The sequence below is a fragment of the Diadema antillarum genome, unplaced genomic scaffold, assembly GCF_040938485.1.
Source record: "Diadema antillarum isolate AM-2024a unplaced genomic scaffold, OU_Dant_1.0 seq00000205_RagTag, whole genome shotgun sequence".
Taxonomy (NCBI): Eukaryota; Metazoa; Echinodermata; class Echinoidea; order Diadematoida; family Diadematidae; genus Diadema; species Diadema antillarum.
The window spans coordinates 2,388,050-2,404,717 of NW_027271264.1; the positions used below are offsets into that span (position 1 = coordinate 2,388,050).

Below are 16,668 nucleotides of genomic sequence, written 5' to 3' on the forward strand. Positions count from 1 at the left end.
CATCTACCGCCAAAGTTTTGTCGCAAACAATCCTACCGAGCAAAAATTATAAGCCATAATCGAAGCGCGCCGTAAAAACTGAACATTGACCCCTAAAAGTTCGATGACCCCTGTTTGTGACCTTTGACCTTGTGGTGACCTTCAACTCCCCAAAGGACACCTACCATTTAAGTTTGGTCACAAACGGACATACCAATCAAAAGTTATGAGCCATAATTGAAACGCACTGTAAAAGCTTAACATTGGCCCCTAAAAGTTTGTTGACCCAATACTGTGACCTTTGACCTTGTGGTGACCTTCAACTCCCCAAGGGACACCTACATCTAAGTTTGGTCACAAATCGACATACCAATCAAAAGTTATGAGCCATAATCGAAACGCACCATAAAAACTTAAAGGGAAGGTAAACCCCAAGAGCAATGGATTGAGTGACAGCAGCAACATTAGTAGAACACATCAGTGAAAGTGTGAGGAAAATCGGACAATCGATGCAAAAGTTATGAATTTTAAAGTTTTGGTGTTGGAACTGCTGGATGAGGAGACTACTAGAGGATATGACGTATGAGTGGACAACAATACAAGGAAAATATAAAGGAATTTCAACAAAAATTCACTTTTCTAGAATTATGAAAGAGCAATGGACCAACCGCTTTCAGAAAGCAGGGGGATTACTACCCTTAACATATGTCAATATCAAGTTGATGGAATTTGTAATTTTCATGGAAAATGGATTTTTGTAGAATTTTCTTTATATTTTCTTGGTATTGTTGTCCACTCATACGTCATAACCTCTAGTAGTCTCCTCATCCAGCGGTTCAAACACCAAAACTTTAAAAATTCATAACTTTTGCATCGATTGTCCGATTTTCTTCAAACTTTCACTGATGTGTTCTACTAATGTTGCTGCTTTCACTCAATCCACATTGCTCTTGGGGTTTATCTTCCCTTTAACATTGGCCCTTAAAGTTCGTTGACCCCTGCTTATGACCTTTGACCTTAAGGTGACCTTCCTGTTTGGTAACATGTGTAACTTTGCATAAACACTCTTCACTCCAAGTTTGATTTACATTGAAGCACTCAGTACAAAGTAATTAAGTTTTTGAGAATTGTAGCGTTACAGACGGACGACGGACGGACAGACCGCGCAGGCGATCCCTTAGTCTCCCCTCTTTCCGGTGGGCTCGACAAAATTTAGAAAAGCACTCTGAGGAGGCAGACCGGTAATTTCCATCCATACACACATGCTGAAAATCGTCCCAATATAGAAGCCTTTTGTTCACGTCATCAGCTTCCAGCTGCGCGGCGCCTCGCCCGAGCGGAGCACATACCTCAAATACGCGCAGCTTGAACTACCAAGTTCTTTGGCCCTATCTGCAAAAATGTCAAAAATCCTTTAAAAAATCCATAAAAAATTACGGATTACTACCAAAATTTAATCATCTGTTCCTTGTGTCATTATCAACTTTTTCCGCAAGTTTCATCTATACCCGTCCACAGCTATTTGAGTTATTTTGCACATAGCTAGACAAACAAACAATTAAACCAAACAACCAACCAACGAACAAACAACAAACGAACGCCGATGACAACATAACCTCCTTCCTTAGCGGAGGTAATGATACATACACTAGCGACACACGTAATCTATTGTCATTAGACACCCATATGTCATTCGAAAACAGTTGACTGCAGGTATATGATAGAACATCTTTAGTTTTCTCTCAAGCGCGGTTCTTACGCTTGCATGTCATTATTATCATACACATGCCGTTTTGTTGACAAAACATAAAACCGAGAGAGAGAGAGGGAGAGAGAGAGAGAGAGAGAAATATAACATCCGGGATATGGAATGGTGCTCGTATTCTAGTTGAGTACTACATTGAAGGACAGTACATGCTTGGAGCGTGCGCGTATCTGACGTTTGGCAGGAGCTTTCTGCGTGAGCTTGCTTGCATTATAATGCATGTATTATTCGCCGGCTTGCCGGAGCACAGTGTACTGAGTACTCGTAATTTGCATACAACACACAGGCTGGGCGCTAGCGCTAGGCAGAAGCCATGTTCTGACTCTGCACCATACCAGCAGCGCGTACGTACGCCAGACAACCGGAGCGGAGCCGCGGTACCCATGTCGTGCCGTTCACGCAGCCTAGCCGCGGCAGCATTGGGAGATGTGTGTGTACGTGTACCGTGTGTGTGTGTATGGAGGACGTCCACGCAGCAGCTGACGACTACCGGACCCTAGCAAAAACTACACAGAGCAAATGCATGCTAAGCAGCAGTTGTGTGAACTGTTGTGTGCAGCAGATGCCCGACTGTGAAATTGCTTAGAAAAGGTAAACCACAACAAGATTATTTAGCGATATGTGGAAGAACGCTCCAGCGAGAGATACTGACTACAAGCGACAGTTTAATCAGCTGACTATTTACCATTTGTTTTTGACATTGGAGCTACCAGGGAATATCATCTCGCATGGACAAATTTAGAGCGTGACATCGTTAATATTTCCACCAGGGAGTTCAGGCTCGCGATTCAACCAAATAGGCTCTGTTTGTGTACACAGTAAATCAATGCATCTGTATGAGAGGACGTGCGGGTGCTGACGAACCCTGCAGTGCAGTGGGAACGAGAATAGCGTGGACCAATTTATTTGCGTTTCGCTGCTGAATTGCTTTGTTTCCATCACTGGTTTTAGTGGCTTCAAGCACGATTTAAGACATCACACCAATAGGCCAAATAGTATATATTCTGGGACAAGACACAACCAAGCAACATGGCCGTTGAGGAGCTTTTGAAGCGGTTCTTTATGGTGTGGGGCCTCTGCCTAATTGGTGAGTTGCATGCGATGTCTCTCCAACAATCTCATATCAAGGGGCCTTCAGCACGCAATTCTCAAAGCGATGGTCAATACACACAGTGCAATGTGAATGCATCGTGCACAGTATGTAGCTTAGCTTAGGCCAGCTAGGGAATTTACTGCCATATACTGACTGTTGTTGTAGTCTACGACTCGAGTACGACACTACGAGTGCCAACAATAATATTACTGGGATGGGTACATGGCCTGGATGGTAGGCCAGGGCAGGGGGGCATTTCATGAAGCGTTTTTAGTCGGATATTTTTCAAACCATGCAACCAACTAGTCTACTGAAAGGAGGGCATTTCATGAAGCATTTTGTCCGACAACTTTGTCGCACAAATTTGCTCTCAGGCTGAGCCAATCCAGATGCAAGGATTTCTGTAGCTCTTAACAGTTTGTCAGACGAAATATCTGACAAAATGCTTTATGAGCGTTTTGTCAGATATTTTGTCTGACAAACTGTTAGAAGCTACTGAAGAGCTTCCATCTGATTGGCTGAGTGAGAGCAAATTTGTGCGACAACTTTGTCGGACAAAATGCTTCATGAAATGCCCCCGCCCCTGACTCAGGCTCTCAATTCTCAAATACCGTTCTACTTCTAGATGGCAATGCACGTTTGTATGGTCGCACGCTGCTCAGTTGGAGTGGACAACAATGGTGACCAGAAAACATTTCAAAAGAAGATTCTTGGCTTTGGGTAAATTTTATACAGAATACCGGCAGCCAATCACGGAAAGAGCAAAATCGCTCTAAAAAGAGCGTTATATTAATGATGCTTGCCGATGGCGATAGCGACCGTCCAAAATATTGATCCGATCTGCGATATGGTCCGTGATTCGGCTGTCGACGATTGCATTTGTTTTGTGTGTGTTTTCTTTGATCTGTGCGTGAGAGTGTGGTGCTTCATATGTGGTTCTCGCTTCTCGGGGGTTTTGGGGGTGACCCCCGATAGCAACTACATACAGTTGTAGACCTACAAATTGTACACCTCATTCCGGGAAACCCGCTCATGAGGCCTGCCCCCGTATGAGCACTCCTCTGCCTCAAGAGGCCTCCGGAGAGCCTCATGATGCCCCCGGGGAGAGAGAATCATGAGGCTCCCCGTTCACTTTTTATTCATCTCACATCTGACATATAAATTGTCACAACTTTGCACAGTGATTTTTTGTTACATACTCATGTCCACTATCCATGATGAAAAGAAGAAAAAATTCTGTCTGTTTTTTTTACAGCAATCATGAATTGAGTTTTAATCAACCGATGCACAGCGGCCCATCGAAACATGGGCGCCAGTGGGTTCACTCAATGCAAGGCTGCCACACCTAGCGGCCTGATCTGACTATATATCTTTGGTGCTTTTTTCTGTGGCTCTCACCTCTCCGCGCATGAATCAGCCTCATGAAGCTGAAGTTTGACATCTTTTTTTAAAAATTTGTAATGAGAAAAATAAAATCAGTACTAACCTGATCTTGTGCATATATTCCAAATTACTATTCCACAATGATAGAGTACAGTGTAGGTGGGCACTCCAGTTTGTTAGCAAACTAATCACTTTGTAGGTATGACGGGTTCACTTTCTTCGTCAATTCTGCCGTTGGCAAACCTTTGGGTACTTTTTCTGGAATCATCCCGCGACGCGACGTCTCATCACATCACGCATCCAGATCCAGCACATACAGACAGCGCGCAAGCTGTGAGATTTTCAGAGCGAGCTTGTGCACGCACCGGAGGAGCATGCAAGCTGTGAGATTTTCAGAGCGAGCTTGCGCAAGCTCGCTCTGAAAATCTTACAGCTTGCGCGCTGTCTGTATGTGCTGGATTTGTGATGTGATGTGACGTCGCGTCGCAGGATTCCAGAAAAAGCGCCCAAAGGTTAGCAGATGGCGGAATTGACGAAGAAAGTGAACCTGTCATACCTTACAAAGTGATTTGTTTGCTAACAAACTGGAGTACCCACCTACTCTATCATTGTGGAATAGTAATTTGGAATATATGCACAAGATCAGGCTAGTACTGATTTTAGTTTTCTCGTATGAATTATTGTAAAAGGATGTCAGACTTCAGCTTCACAAGGCTGCTTTGTGCGCGAAGAGATGCGAGAGCCGCAGAAAAAAAGCACCAAATATATAGTTGGATCAGGCCGCTAGGTGCGGCAGCCTTGCATTGAGCGAACCTGCTGGCGCCCGTGTTTTGATGGGTTGCTGTGCATTGGTTGATTAAAACTTGATTGTTGTAAAAAAAGCAGACAGAATTTTTTCTTCTTTTCATCATGGATAGTGGACATGTGTGTGTAATAAAAAATCACTGTGCAAAGTTGCTACAATTTATACGTCAGATGTGAGATGAATAAAAAGTGAACAGGGAGCTTCATGAGTCTCTCTCCCCGGGGGCGTCATGAGGCTCTCCGGAGGCCTCATGAGGCGGAGGAGTGCTCGTATGGGGGAGCAGGCCTCATGAGCGGGTTTCCCGGACTGACCTATTGTAGTTCTACTAGATTCTTACAATCCTCGTCTAGACTAGTCGTTTAAATTTCCCCAAATTTACGATGTATACTCGCGTTTTTACTTTTAGGAGCTGAGGATAGTCCGAATTCATGTAGACAACTAGAAAATGATGGCAATTTAGGTGAGACTAGTAGAAAACAATCACTTAATTATTAAATTGCTGGTGCTAGAGCTTATAAATGCTCTGTGTGGGTGCGCTTGACAGCCCACCATGTTGACTCAATATACAGCATATCACCTTCCCAGTTGGCTCCGTAGAAATTCTTCCTTATGTCCCCCCCCCCCCATTAATTTTGCCATTACATTTTACACTCTATACTATCCTACCCTTGTTAACTTTCGCAAAGATGTATGTGTACACTCGTATTTGGCAAGTGGTAAGGTAGGGGGAGGGGGACATTAAAGGAAGTCTTGCCAAAATGAAAAATATTGTGATATGCAATGTATTGCAATGTAAAACTCACTCCACCAGTTTGATTTTTTTTTTTAAACTCCTGTGATAATTTGCTCTTGTAGATGTAGCATATGATATGTGAAGAAACCATTGATTTTTAAAATTATAACATGTATCATGCAACTTGCTATACTACGTGTGTGTAGGTCTGTACTCTTTAATCCCTTTCAGTAACTCATGCATTTTTTTTCCAGCTCTTGGCCCGAGCTAAATTACCCCATACTAAGCAGTAAAAATTGCGTTCAGTAACTACAAGTATAGCAGAGCTGTGCTGCTTTTACGATGACTGATTCATGAACTTGGCCACATTGCATGTAGCGATGACTACCATGGTAACTGGATGCGCGCTCCGGCAGAGGCATGGCCAGGGATTTTGGCCCAAGCCTGGCACTGCTATCGTTCATAAACTCTTCAATCGGCGTCAGGCCCGAGCCTGACTCGCGCCTGGTGCTACTTTACAGCACGGCCAAAATACATGTAGTCTGAGCCTGGTGCGGGCCACTATAGCCCAACCCATTCATAAACTCAAAATTTTACAACTTAGCTTGGGCCTGGCCCAAGTCAAGAGAGTTACTGAAAAGGGTAAGAGATGTCCAGGGTTTACACTCTAGTGTTTATTATGGCATGTGCTGTCTGGAGATTCAAAGTGCTCCATTTGCAGCTACAGGTATAGTGATTTTGTGTGTATGTATTAGTGTGTATGAATGGTGATGAATGATATTTATTTCCGCATTGCGATGCAGAAACAGGTAGGCCTGATCTGTGTATAAATGGCTTTAACTTTTAAGCCCAACTGTTTCTCCCTGTCACATGGTTTGTGAAGACAGAAAAAATAACAACAAATTTTGTATGCATTTTACTTTTGTGAGTCTTAGCTCTCAAAATTCATGAGAGTTTCATGTGCACAAAAATTTCTGGTTTTACTATACTCAGTCCTCCTCCTTTCCCTAAAGTACAAGTGTACATTGTACATCTGGACAATTGTACAACGTACAGGTGTACAATGTAGGCCTACATATGTAGAAACTCCACATGTGTATCGTGTGGAGAAACTGTGCAACTGGTGCAAACTGGCACCGGTTGATAATATCAAAATTTAACAGTCCCACCTATTGTATGGGACACACACACACACACACACACACAAGTGTGAACTTCATGATCATTGGCACTCTCTACAACAAACAATCAATACATTCCTACAAAGTTCTGTACCATGTACATGTACTCTGTACAGCTGTACCTAAAAATAATTAAAAAAAATAAAAAAAGAATCGGTCATACTTATAGTTCAAATTTTAACATGTAAAATTTGTGGATATGCATTTCAAATTATTGTAGTCGCCAAATATTTAAACATTAGTTGACCATGTACATTGTACAACACTGAAGTACTGTACAATGTTTTTTTCAATGTATTTTGTTTCATGTTCTTTGTTTACCTGGTAATGTAGATTATTTTATCAGGGCAAGATTTTTGATTGGTCCGTCACAAATCTGTTGAAGCAGGATGTGCACATTTTGGAAGTACATGTACACATTTGTATACTTGTACATGTGTACATGTACACTGTATGTGCGTTAACAATGTACCGTGTACATTGCACTACTCGTTTTAATTTTGAAATCGGAATCCCTTGGCAACGAAACAAAAGAGAAGGAGAAGGACTGATTTTAGTCTCTCAGTTTCAGGTTACTATTGTACAGATACTGATAATAAGATACAGTGGTATGATCCAAGAGAAAAGAGAAATTGAAGCAATCAGAAAAAATAAAGTGTACTTGTGAAAAATACCTGCATAATAAATTGTACTCAGTGTTGGCAAGTTTCCATGATTCTGTGTCCAAGTGAAAAACTAAAAGCCTCATTCGAACTGTAAATACTGGGCATTTATTGCTTGTACACTGATGCATGGTACAAATTGCGCATCTCCCTGAAAGCTCTTTGAACTATCCCTGATTTTGATGTTGTGAATGTTAGCAGCCTGAACTCAGTCTAGTATTACAAGCATACATTGGAAGACAGAGACTCCAACTCTCCCGTTTTCGACGGGAGATCTCCCGCCAAAAGCCCATTTTTGCAAAATCTCCTGTTCTCTTGCTTGAGATTCAATTTCTCCCGCCCTGGCTCAGTGTCTCCTGCTTGAAATGATATTTTACTTTAATAGTATCATCGTGTATCGAAAAATAAGCCTTAGATACCACGAGATACCATCTACTGTAGAACCCTAGAGCTTCCAGGGCCCTCTTAGGGCCATGAAACCTGGCCGCAAGAAAATTCGCGCTTCGCACTCGTAATGTGCGCTTTGCGCCTATCAAGTTGGAGTCTCCTGTTTGCTAGCTGGGTTTCAGGCGGGAGAATCTCCAGATCAGAAGGTGCTTGGGGTTGGAGTCTCTGGGAAGAGCTTTTGTAGAACAGATTGAAACTGATGGAATGATAAAGATAAATATTACAAAATGAACTATAAATGGTTCATGACCTTGAAAGTTGCCCAATCCAAATTCTTAATCGCCAAATGTACATGTGTGCGTACCAGTGTTGAATAAATTTACACACTGTTTAAATACAGAGTGCATTACTGCTTGAAAAAAATGTTTTGCTGTACTACATTGTACATATGGAAACTTGCACAATAGAAACTGCAGCTCATTCCACTGAGATTTGCAGAGTACAGTATGTTTGGTTTATTTTTCATAATAATAATAATAGAGAACATTTATATTGTGCAGCTACTATAATAGTATACTATACTGCAGGGATGCCAAGTTCAAAAAAAATTTTATGAGTGAGATTTTCATGACTCGGCATCTCGGCATGCGAATGTGCGCGTGAGCGAGGGTGTGGGAGGGGTTTTTCCCCCCTGTGGCCTCCCACGGTAGGGAGCTTTTTCAATTTTTAGCTCTTTATTTATTATAAATAGTGCGATCAGGTGCATACTTAAGTGACTATCTTATACTTATTTTGAAAGACAAAATGGAAATATACCTTCAATTGCAACTATCACTTTAATCTTTGGAGCTATGCTCATTACTATAGGCCCAAGTTGCAGACTTCGCCCGATGCGTGAGAAAAATGGGTGTCATGCTTGGGATCGTGAGATGGCCCCTAAATACTTGAGTCTCACGCAGAATGCGTGAGACTTGGTAGCTCTGATACTGTGCATTACAGAGTAATAATCACAACATACATAATTCAAACATAGAATGCATTATTTTTTGTTCAAAAGATGACTTTACCTGACCTTAAACTCATTAATTGTAGCTGCTTGCCTTACAAACAAAGGGAGATTATTCCATAATCTCAGTGCAGCATACAAGAATGCCCTGTCACCAAGAGTAGCTTTTGATTTCCTTGATGGACACTGTAAAATGAGGAATGTTTGCATGCATTTTAATTTCGCGAATTTCGCGAGCGCCAAGATTCGCAAAATTAAAATGCATGCAAAATTTCTTGTTTACACTACATGTATTGAACGCAAGTGGCAATTCGCGAAAATTTCATGCCAATTGCCATGAAAAAGGCCGTCAGCTCCAATTCACGAAAATTTCGTGCCGCGAATATATCATGTTTTACAGTATTTCAATAGTGTTTGATTCCGTGAACTTCAGAGATGATAGAATGTTTGAAATGATGTTTTTAACTCTACAGGTTCCTGTATACTTAGTACAAATTGTACACTGGTGCTGTCACTGTAGTTTCTGCAGAGGGCATCTACACTACACTGTAAAACAGATTCAGTTGAGGGAAGATTCATGTGGGTCCTAATGCTTTCTGTGTGAGTCAGGGACATACAGCTTTTATCTTCTGCCTACTCTGACCCTTCTGTGGGGAACATCTCCCCCCTTGACTATACATAATTTGCACACATATGTACATTGTACGTTCAAATGTAGGCATATACAATGTGCAGTGGCCGTGTGTACAGTGATTGTACAATGTGTATTGGCCAGTAGGAATGACAGTCATTATGGGGATGAGTAATGGGGTTTTTAAAGCACAGTTGTCACTTCTCATGAGTGCCAAAGGCTCCTTCATATTGCTTTCATCAGTAAAACTGCTGAGCTCTTTCAACCACAGTATGCAAGTTTCGGTAGCATTCAGTAGTCTTCATAATGACATCACGTGCCAAAGCATTTTATCATGTGAAAGATGGTTTGCAGGTTTTACTGTACCTTTTTTTGTTGAGTTATGCAGTCAGCTTGTTTGTATTTTATATCAGTAGGCCTAAACTTTTAATAAAAAAGAGTATTCAATATCGGTGACTCTCTTTGGTGGCTCATTGTACACTGTATCCAGCTACAATGTACTGTACGTGTACACACGCGTATGGTAAATGTGACATTTTTTTGTTTGTCAAACAATGTCAGTCCTCCATGTTGGGATGTGCACAAACAAAGCTCATTTCCAGTTGAGTTACATGTAGTTGAGCAGTGTAGTCTAATGTTGTAATTAATGAGATCATCTTTTAACAAGTATAAGTTTATAAATTCAGTTTCTCTATTTAACAGCCGCCCCCCCCCCCCCCATGCATTTGTATATAATACCACAAAGGACAAGCCAATGAAGAGCACTGGCTGTCAGCTCAATTTAATTCATTTTTTTTTCTGCTTTTCTAAATGTGCTGTATGTGTCCTACAATGTATGGGCAAGTAATAACAAACAATGAAATCAGTTTGAAGGGCTTATACAGTAGCATGATTGTAGAAATGTGCACATGTACAAATTGTACAGTGCACTCGTGCAATATGTTTTATCCTTGGGAGATTGTAGAAATGCTCTAATTGGACAATGCCATCTACAAATTGTATCTGTGTTTTGTTAAATGGAACAGAATCTGCTACAGTTATTATTTAAGCATCTGGTTGTGAGTGTTATTTGGAGAGGGAAAAAATATGAAAACTGGACTTTAATACACATACCACTGATTGTTTTTACACGTACAATTGTATACTGAGCATTGCTAGCAGGCCGAAAATTGACCTTCGGAACACAGCTTATGATACATAATGCTGATTTATTCATATTGCTGTTAATAGTTGAGGTGTTTACAGTCTAGTGTGATGTACAATCGTAGGTGCCTATATACAGCTCTGTATTCCCAGTTTCAGAGAATAGGCTTTGGAACACTTTTTAATGTGGGAAGGGGAGGCGCGGGCAAGGTCACTGAACTTTGATAAAATAGAGTCCTACTTAACATTTAATGACATTAACTGAAAATTTGATTGTCCAAATGGTGATTACTGTACCAGTCTATTCTTTTCCCTTTCAGACGATAGCCAAATCTCTTGCGTAATCACTTTTATGATTTCTACAGTGTAATAAAAGAATGGCGATTGTAATCAAGATTTTTCTTGCATCTGAAAGCAAATTATTCTAATAATGATTCTAGAATCTGGATTAGCAAATGGAGGTCTTATTCAAAGATATTTTCAAATCTTGGTTTGCGTGATGAGGGGTGCACACTTCCTGTCGGAAAGGCTTGACCTCTAAAACATGAATGAGGAGGCGGAGCTGAGCTTTACTCTACATACATAGCACATACGATACTTTGCGCCCACAGACCGCATGAAATTTAACAAGATCTGCGTGCACTGCGCTAGTAAAGCATGTGCTTTGTGAGTTTGATTGACTGGCCAGTAAGCTTGTACATGTACAATGTATTTCCAAAATATGAAACAAGATAAAAAACACAATTCAATAGACATGATTACACAAGAAAATATTCTGTCATCTGAAAGAGTTCTTTTTTCTTTTTCTTTTTTTTTTTACATTGAAGCCTCTGAAAGGTTACTAAAAATATGATTGCAATAGTGATTCGTAAAGATTATTGCAAGAAAGATTTATTCAAGTGAGTGCCATGAGATTGAGTGCTGGAATGTTCAATTTCCTCTCTTGAAATTGAAGTACCAGGTTCTGTCATACTTCTCAAAGGTGCTGGTACATTTAGTTATGAGATGAAGAGGAGCCTTGGGGAAAAAGAAAAAAGAAAAAAAAGATAGAAGTTGAGACATTAATGGTACCGGTATTTGTTATCTAAACAAAACCACTAGCGGAAGTACCAGTAGCGTAGTTTGTAATTCATGTCAATGTGCAATTGTACCCTCTGTGTTTTGAAGGACAGAATTAATGACAGATTGTTACAAGTCTCTTACCTCAACCATTATTGTGTGTATGGATTAGGGTCTTTGCATTGCCTAATAATTAGCTCAATGGGACACAAATTGTTTTGGTGGTACATTGCTAGGTTTTGCATAGAAATTGTGCCAAATATACATTCAGCACAGGCACAAGATATTTTGATTCTGATATTGCATTGCTGCCCGCTGGGCACTTGCATTGTGAATGGAGCATACAGTGTACATGGTATTGTGTTTTGCACTTTCTCTCTGCTTGACAATGACATGGCATCAAAATAACTTTACAGTAGCAGGCAACTGATGTGAAGTCTACAAGCTGCCGAACGTGTAGGCATGTGAGAATGTGAACAGTAGTGGTACTAATGCAAAATCTGCAAGGTGCCTACATGTAATTCAGGCTTTCTGCTATAGATGTGCTGTTACATTGTACAAGTATGAGTTACTGTATCCTTTGAAATAAGTCGGCCTACAGAGAGATATTGTAAGTATCCCTAAACGTACTGTATGTCATTTTACTCTACTCTATACGAGCATTGACTCTGATGAAAAGAGTAGAATCCTGCAAACCTACAGTAGTAGTAGATTTTAATTATGTGCTGAAAAGAAAAATCAAATTATACAAGTTTCTCTTCAAAATTGTGATGTTCTTTCATGAATAGAGTACAGATAGGGTATGCAATATCATTTCACTGTTGGTACAGTTTGATACAGTTGTACAGCCTATTCAACAAAAACTTGTATAATGTACAACATGTATCTTGTTATTCTTTTATTATACCCCCGCCAAACGAAGTTTGAAGGGGGTATATAGGAATCAGCGGACGGTCGGGCGGTCGGTTGGGCGGTCGGTCCGTTGCAAATCTTGCGTCGCGAACTACTTCCTCAGTTTTCAACCGATTCCCATAAAACTTGGCACAGATGTGTGCCTTGGGTTGTAGATGTGCAAGACGTATGACAGTACCCAAAAGTACGTTGCCATGGTAACGGCATATTACGGGCAAAAATGGGTACAAATCTTGCGTCGCGAACTCCTCCCACAGTTTTTGATCAATTTTTATGAAATTAGGTACAGATGTTCATCTGAATATGTTAATGTGCAAGACACATATTTCCGCAGTGGCAAAAAGTGCGTTGCCATGGTAACGGCATGTTATTGGTAAAATATAGGGCAAAATGCTTCATGGCAAAACTGCTTCATCAGTGTTCTTCCAATTCTCATGGAATTCATATTGAATGTTTGTCTTAGGATATAGGTCAGCATGACACATTTCTTGACAGTGACAAAAAGTATGTTGCCATGGTAACAGCTCACATATTATGAGCCAAAATGATGGAAAATTTTGTGTTGCAAACTACTTCCTCAGTTTTTGCCCAATTTCCATGAAACTTGGTACAGATGTGTGCCTTTGGTTGTAGATGTGCAAGACGCATTTTTCGACAGTACCCGAAAGTACGTTGCCATGGTAACGGCATATTAATGGCAGAAGATCAAGGAAAGATCTTGCGGATTTAACTACTTCCTCAGTTTTTTGACCAAAGCTTATGAAATGTTGTTTTGACCAAAGCTTATGAAATGTTGTTTGGCGGGGGTATAACCAGTCGCTGTAGCGACATTTCTAATTTCAATCAAGAAAAGGGAGATATTTGATTGAGACTTGTGTTTGAGTGCTAGTAAAGTGTGAGATGTGGGAGACATGTGAAGAGATCAGTATTGTGATGTCATAGAACATCATTATCACCTCATGCGGTTTGCATCTATTGTACGAGCTGAATTTTTTTTTCTTTGCTCAGATATCTTTTTGAATTGCCACTTGTCAGACATTTTCATGTGTTGTTTATTTTGTGGTTGCGGGGGGTCTAGTAAGCATTACTTCACTTCTCAGGAAATAAAATGAGTAACAAGCAACAACCCTAGTACCGAATGTTTTTTACTCAGTGATTCCCTGTATGTAAACATTCACAAGTACCGTACACTTGGTTAATGTTTTCTACATTCAAAGTACATGTACTGTATTAATGTGTTATTATGTCTGAGATATCGCTGCGTCATGGCTCACGCAGCATGCTACTGCTAGACCTGCGATAGCATGTACAGGTACACGTACACATGTACAATCGTACGTGTGTTCACCCTTGTACAGCAGTTACTATTTACAATATACTTGTGTGTGATCCAGCGCCGGCATGCAAATGTAGCTTGATTTTTTATAAAGTAATTTAGTATTTTCGCACATTGCAAATTTCACACATTTTTTTATTCACCTAAACATTGTTATTTTGCAGTTCATAGACAATTCGTGAAATTTGCGAAGATAAAATTTCTGAAGGTGAAATGGAAATGGCTGTGCAGGGGAGTTTTACTTGAAACATGTGGCACTGGTCTACACATGTGCAGTGCTATTAAAACTAAAAAGCAAAAGTCATCTCCTACCGTATTTTACAAAGGCATTGTTTGCTATGAAATGGGTACCAGCCAGGGTGTAGTCAGTGGCTTGCCTTTGCGAAATGTAGCTAAACCAGTCAAAAAAGCTAGCAAGAAAGCAATTTGATTTGAATAGCTTTGTACAGTTTTCCCTACTAGTAGTGAGAGAAAAGGGTATTTTTCATGAATATGCAAGCCAGTGAAAATCATGCAATATATAGAAATTGTGTCAGATTTTAGGTATGAAGAATGGAAACATGTGGTTTGCTTGACAGTTTCGTTGATGTTAAGTACCCGGTCTTGTCCGAGTCTGAGTTGAGACATGCCCATAGTATAGAGGTCATTGGATGTCCTTTTCTATTCAGTCTTGCGATATACAGTGTATGTGTGTGTTTACATGTACTTTATACCACACCACTGCCCATTGGACCCTTCCCTTTTGGCAGGCAGACCTGAAGTTCCGCTCCTTTTTACTGCTGTCTGGCTTGTTGGGGCTGATTCACTTCTTGATGATTGAGAAATATCGCCACATGCAACCTCTCAAGGCGCGAGACTGGAGACGCCTTCTCCATTTCCAGCTAATTAAGCAGGGTTTTCTTCCCTGCATGTTATGGAAAGTACAAGTTGGATTAAAACAGAAAAAAGTTCAGATTATTGGTTTGGGAGTATGTTGGGTACACTGTAGCTGTGCTGTACTGTACAATTAGAACTTGACATTTTTTTTCCTCCGCCAAGGGAGGAGGTTATGTTTTTGTTACAGTTGGTTTGTTGGTTTGTTGGTTGGTTTGTTTCTATTAAATAGTTAGTTTGTTTGTTTGTTTGTCCGTGTGCAAAATAACTCAAAAAGTAGTTAACGGATTTGGATGAAACTTACAGGAAAGGTTGAGAATGACACAACTAACACAATTTTGGTAGTGATCCAAGAATTTTTGGGGATTTTATGAAGGATTTTTGATATTTTGACTGGTAGGGTCATTGAACTTGGGAGTTCAAGCTGCACATTTTTGAGGTTTTCAAACGCGCACTAAAGTGCGTGCTCTAGTTTCTGCTAGGGCGAGGCGCACCGCGCAGCTGAGGGTTTATGACATAATAAAGGCTTCTATATTGGGAAATTAGGCGATTTTTCAGCATGTACATGTACCTATGGGTGGAAAATTAATCACTGATCTCTATGGAAGAGCTCAAAGAGCTTTTCCCCAGCGATGGAGAGGAGAAAAATATCTTTGGGAAGAGCAAGATCATCGGTGAAAAGTAGCTGCTTGGCGGAGGTCTGCGCTCTCAGAATGCTTTTCTAGTTTAAAATCATTTTTAGATGGTCAGCTGTTGTGTTGCAGAAATTATCTTTGTTGACAGTACCACATTTTGATGAGGGGAATAGTTTTGTTCAGAAATTTGCACTCTATATTGCATCTTAATTGGCAATTTACTATCATATCACACTACATGTTTCTTGTTTGTGATATGAAATTAGGCATTTACATAGGCTAGAGCAAACACGGTTTCAGGTCTTCTGTAAAGCACTGCTGTGACACATTGAAATCTGTTTCCTTTCAACAGGCTCAGAGATCTTGGGGACAAACTTAAGAAAAGAATCAAAGTTCGATTTCCACCTTGGAGGCAGTTCTTGATATGCTGTGCACATTGTACGTCTTCCCAATTAAAACATTTTACTCACATGACATTTCTTTTACTAGTAGATGGTATCCAAGTGTAAACAAACTACAATGTAGGTTATTGCATTAGTGATTTTTTTTTTTATGCCTCCGCCACGAAGTGGTGCCGGAGGCATTATGTTTTCGGGTTGTCCGTCCGTCCGTCCGTCCGTCCTTCCGTCCGTCCGTAATGAATTTTGTGGACAAGGTAACTATCAAAACCTGTTGAGGTATCCTAATGAAACTTGGCATGTATGTGTATTAGGGGGTGAAGTTGTGCCTATCAACTTTTGGGTGCACATGCTCAAGGTCAAAGGTCAAAAGGTCAAGGTCAAATACATAAAATTTCACTATTTCCACCATATCTATTGAATACCTGAATATATTTTCTTGAAACTTAGTGTATACATGTATTACCCAATCAAGATTCTCTGGTGAAAGTTTGGGTCATGAGGTCAAAGGTCAAAGGTCAAAGGTCAAAAGGTCAGGGTCAAATACATAAAATTTCACTATTTCCACCATATCTATTGAATGCCTTCTTATTTTCTTGAAACTTAGTGTATACATGTATTACCCAATTAAGATTCTCTGGTGAAAGTTTGGGTCATGAGGTCAAAGGTCAAAGGTCAAAAGGTCAA

The 16,668-nt window shown here is 40.4% G+C and overlaps 1 protein-coding gene across 1 annotated transcript in view; it reads left to right on the forward strand.

The window, feature by feature from the left end:
- Nucleotides 1–2,130: 2,130 nt before the first annotated feature.
- LOC139728912 (activin receptor type-2A-like) overlaps nucleotides 2,131–16,668 on the forward strand; it is a 64,148-nt gene continuing 49,610 nt past the window's right edge. Inside the window, exon 1 of the mRNA XM_071639843.1 lies at nucleotides 2,131–2,831. Within this exon, the coding sequence (XP_071495944.1) occupies nucleotides 2,774–2,831 (58 nt within the window). The 5' untranslated portion in view covers nucleotides 2,131–2,773. The remainder of the gene's footprint in view (nucleotides 2,832–16,668) is intronic.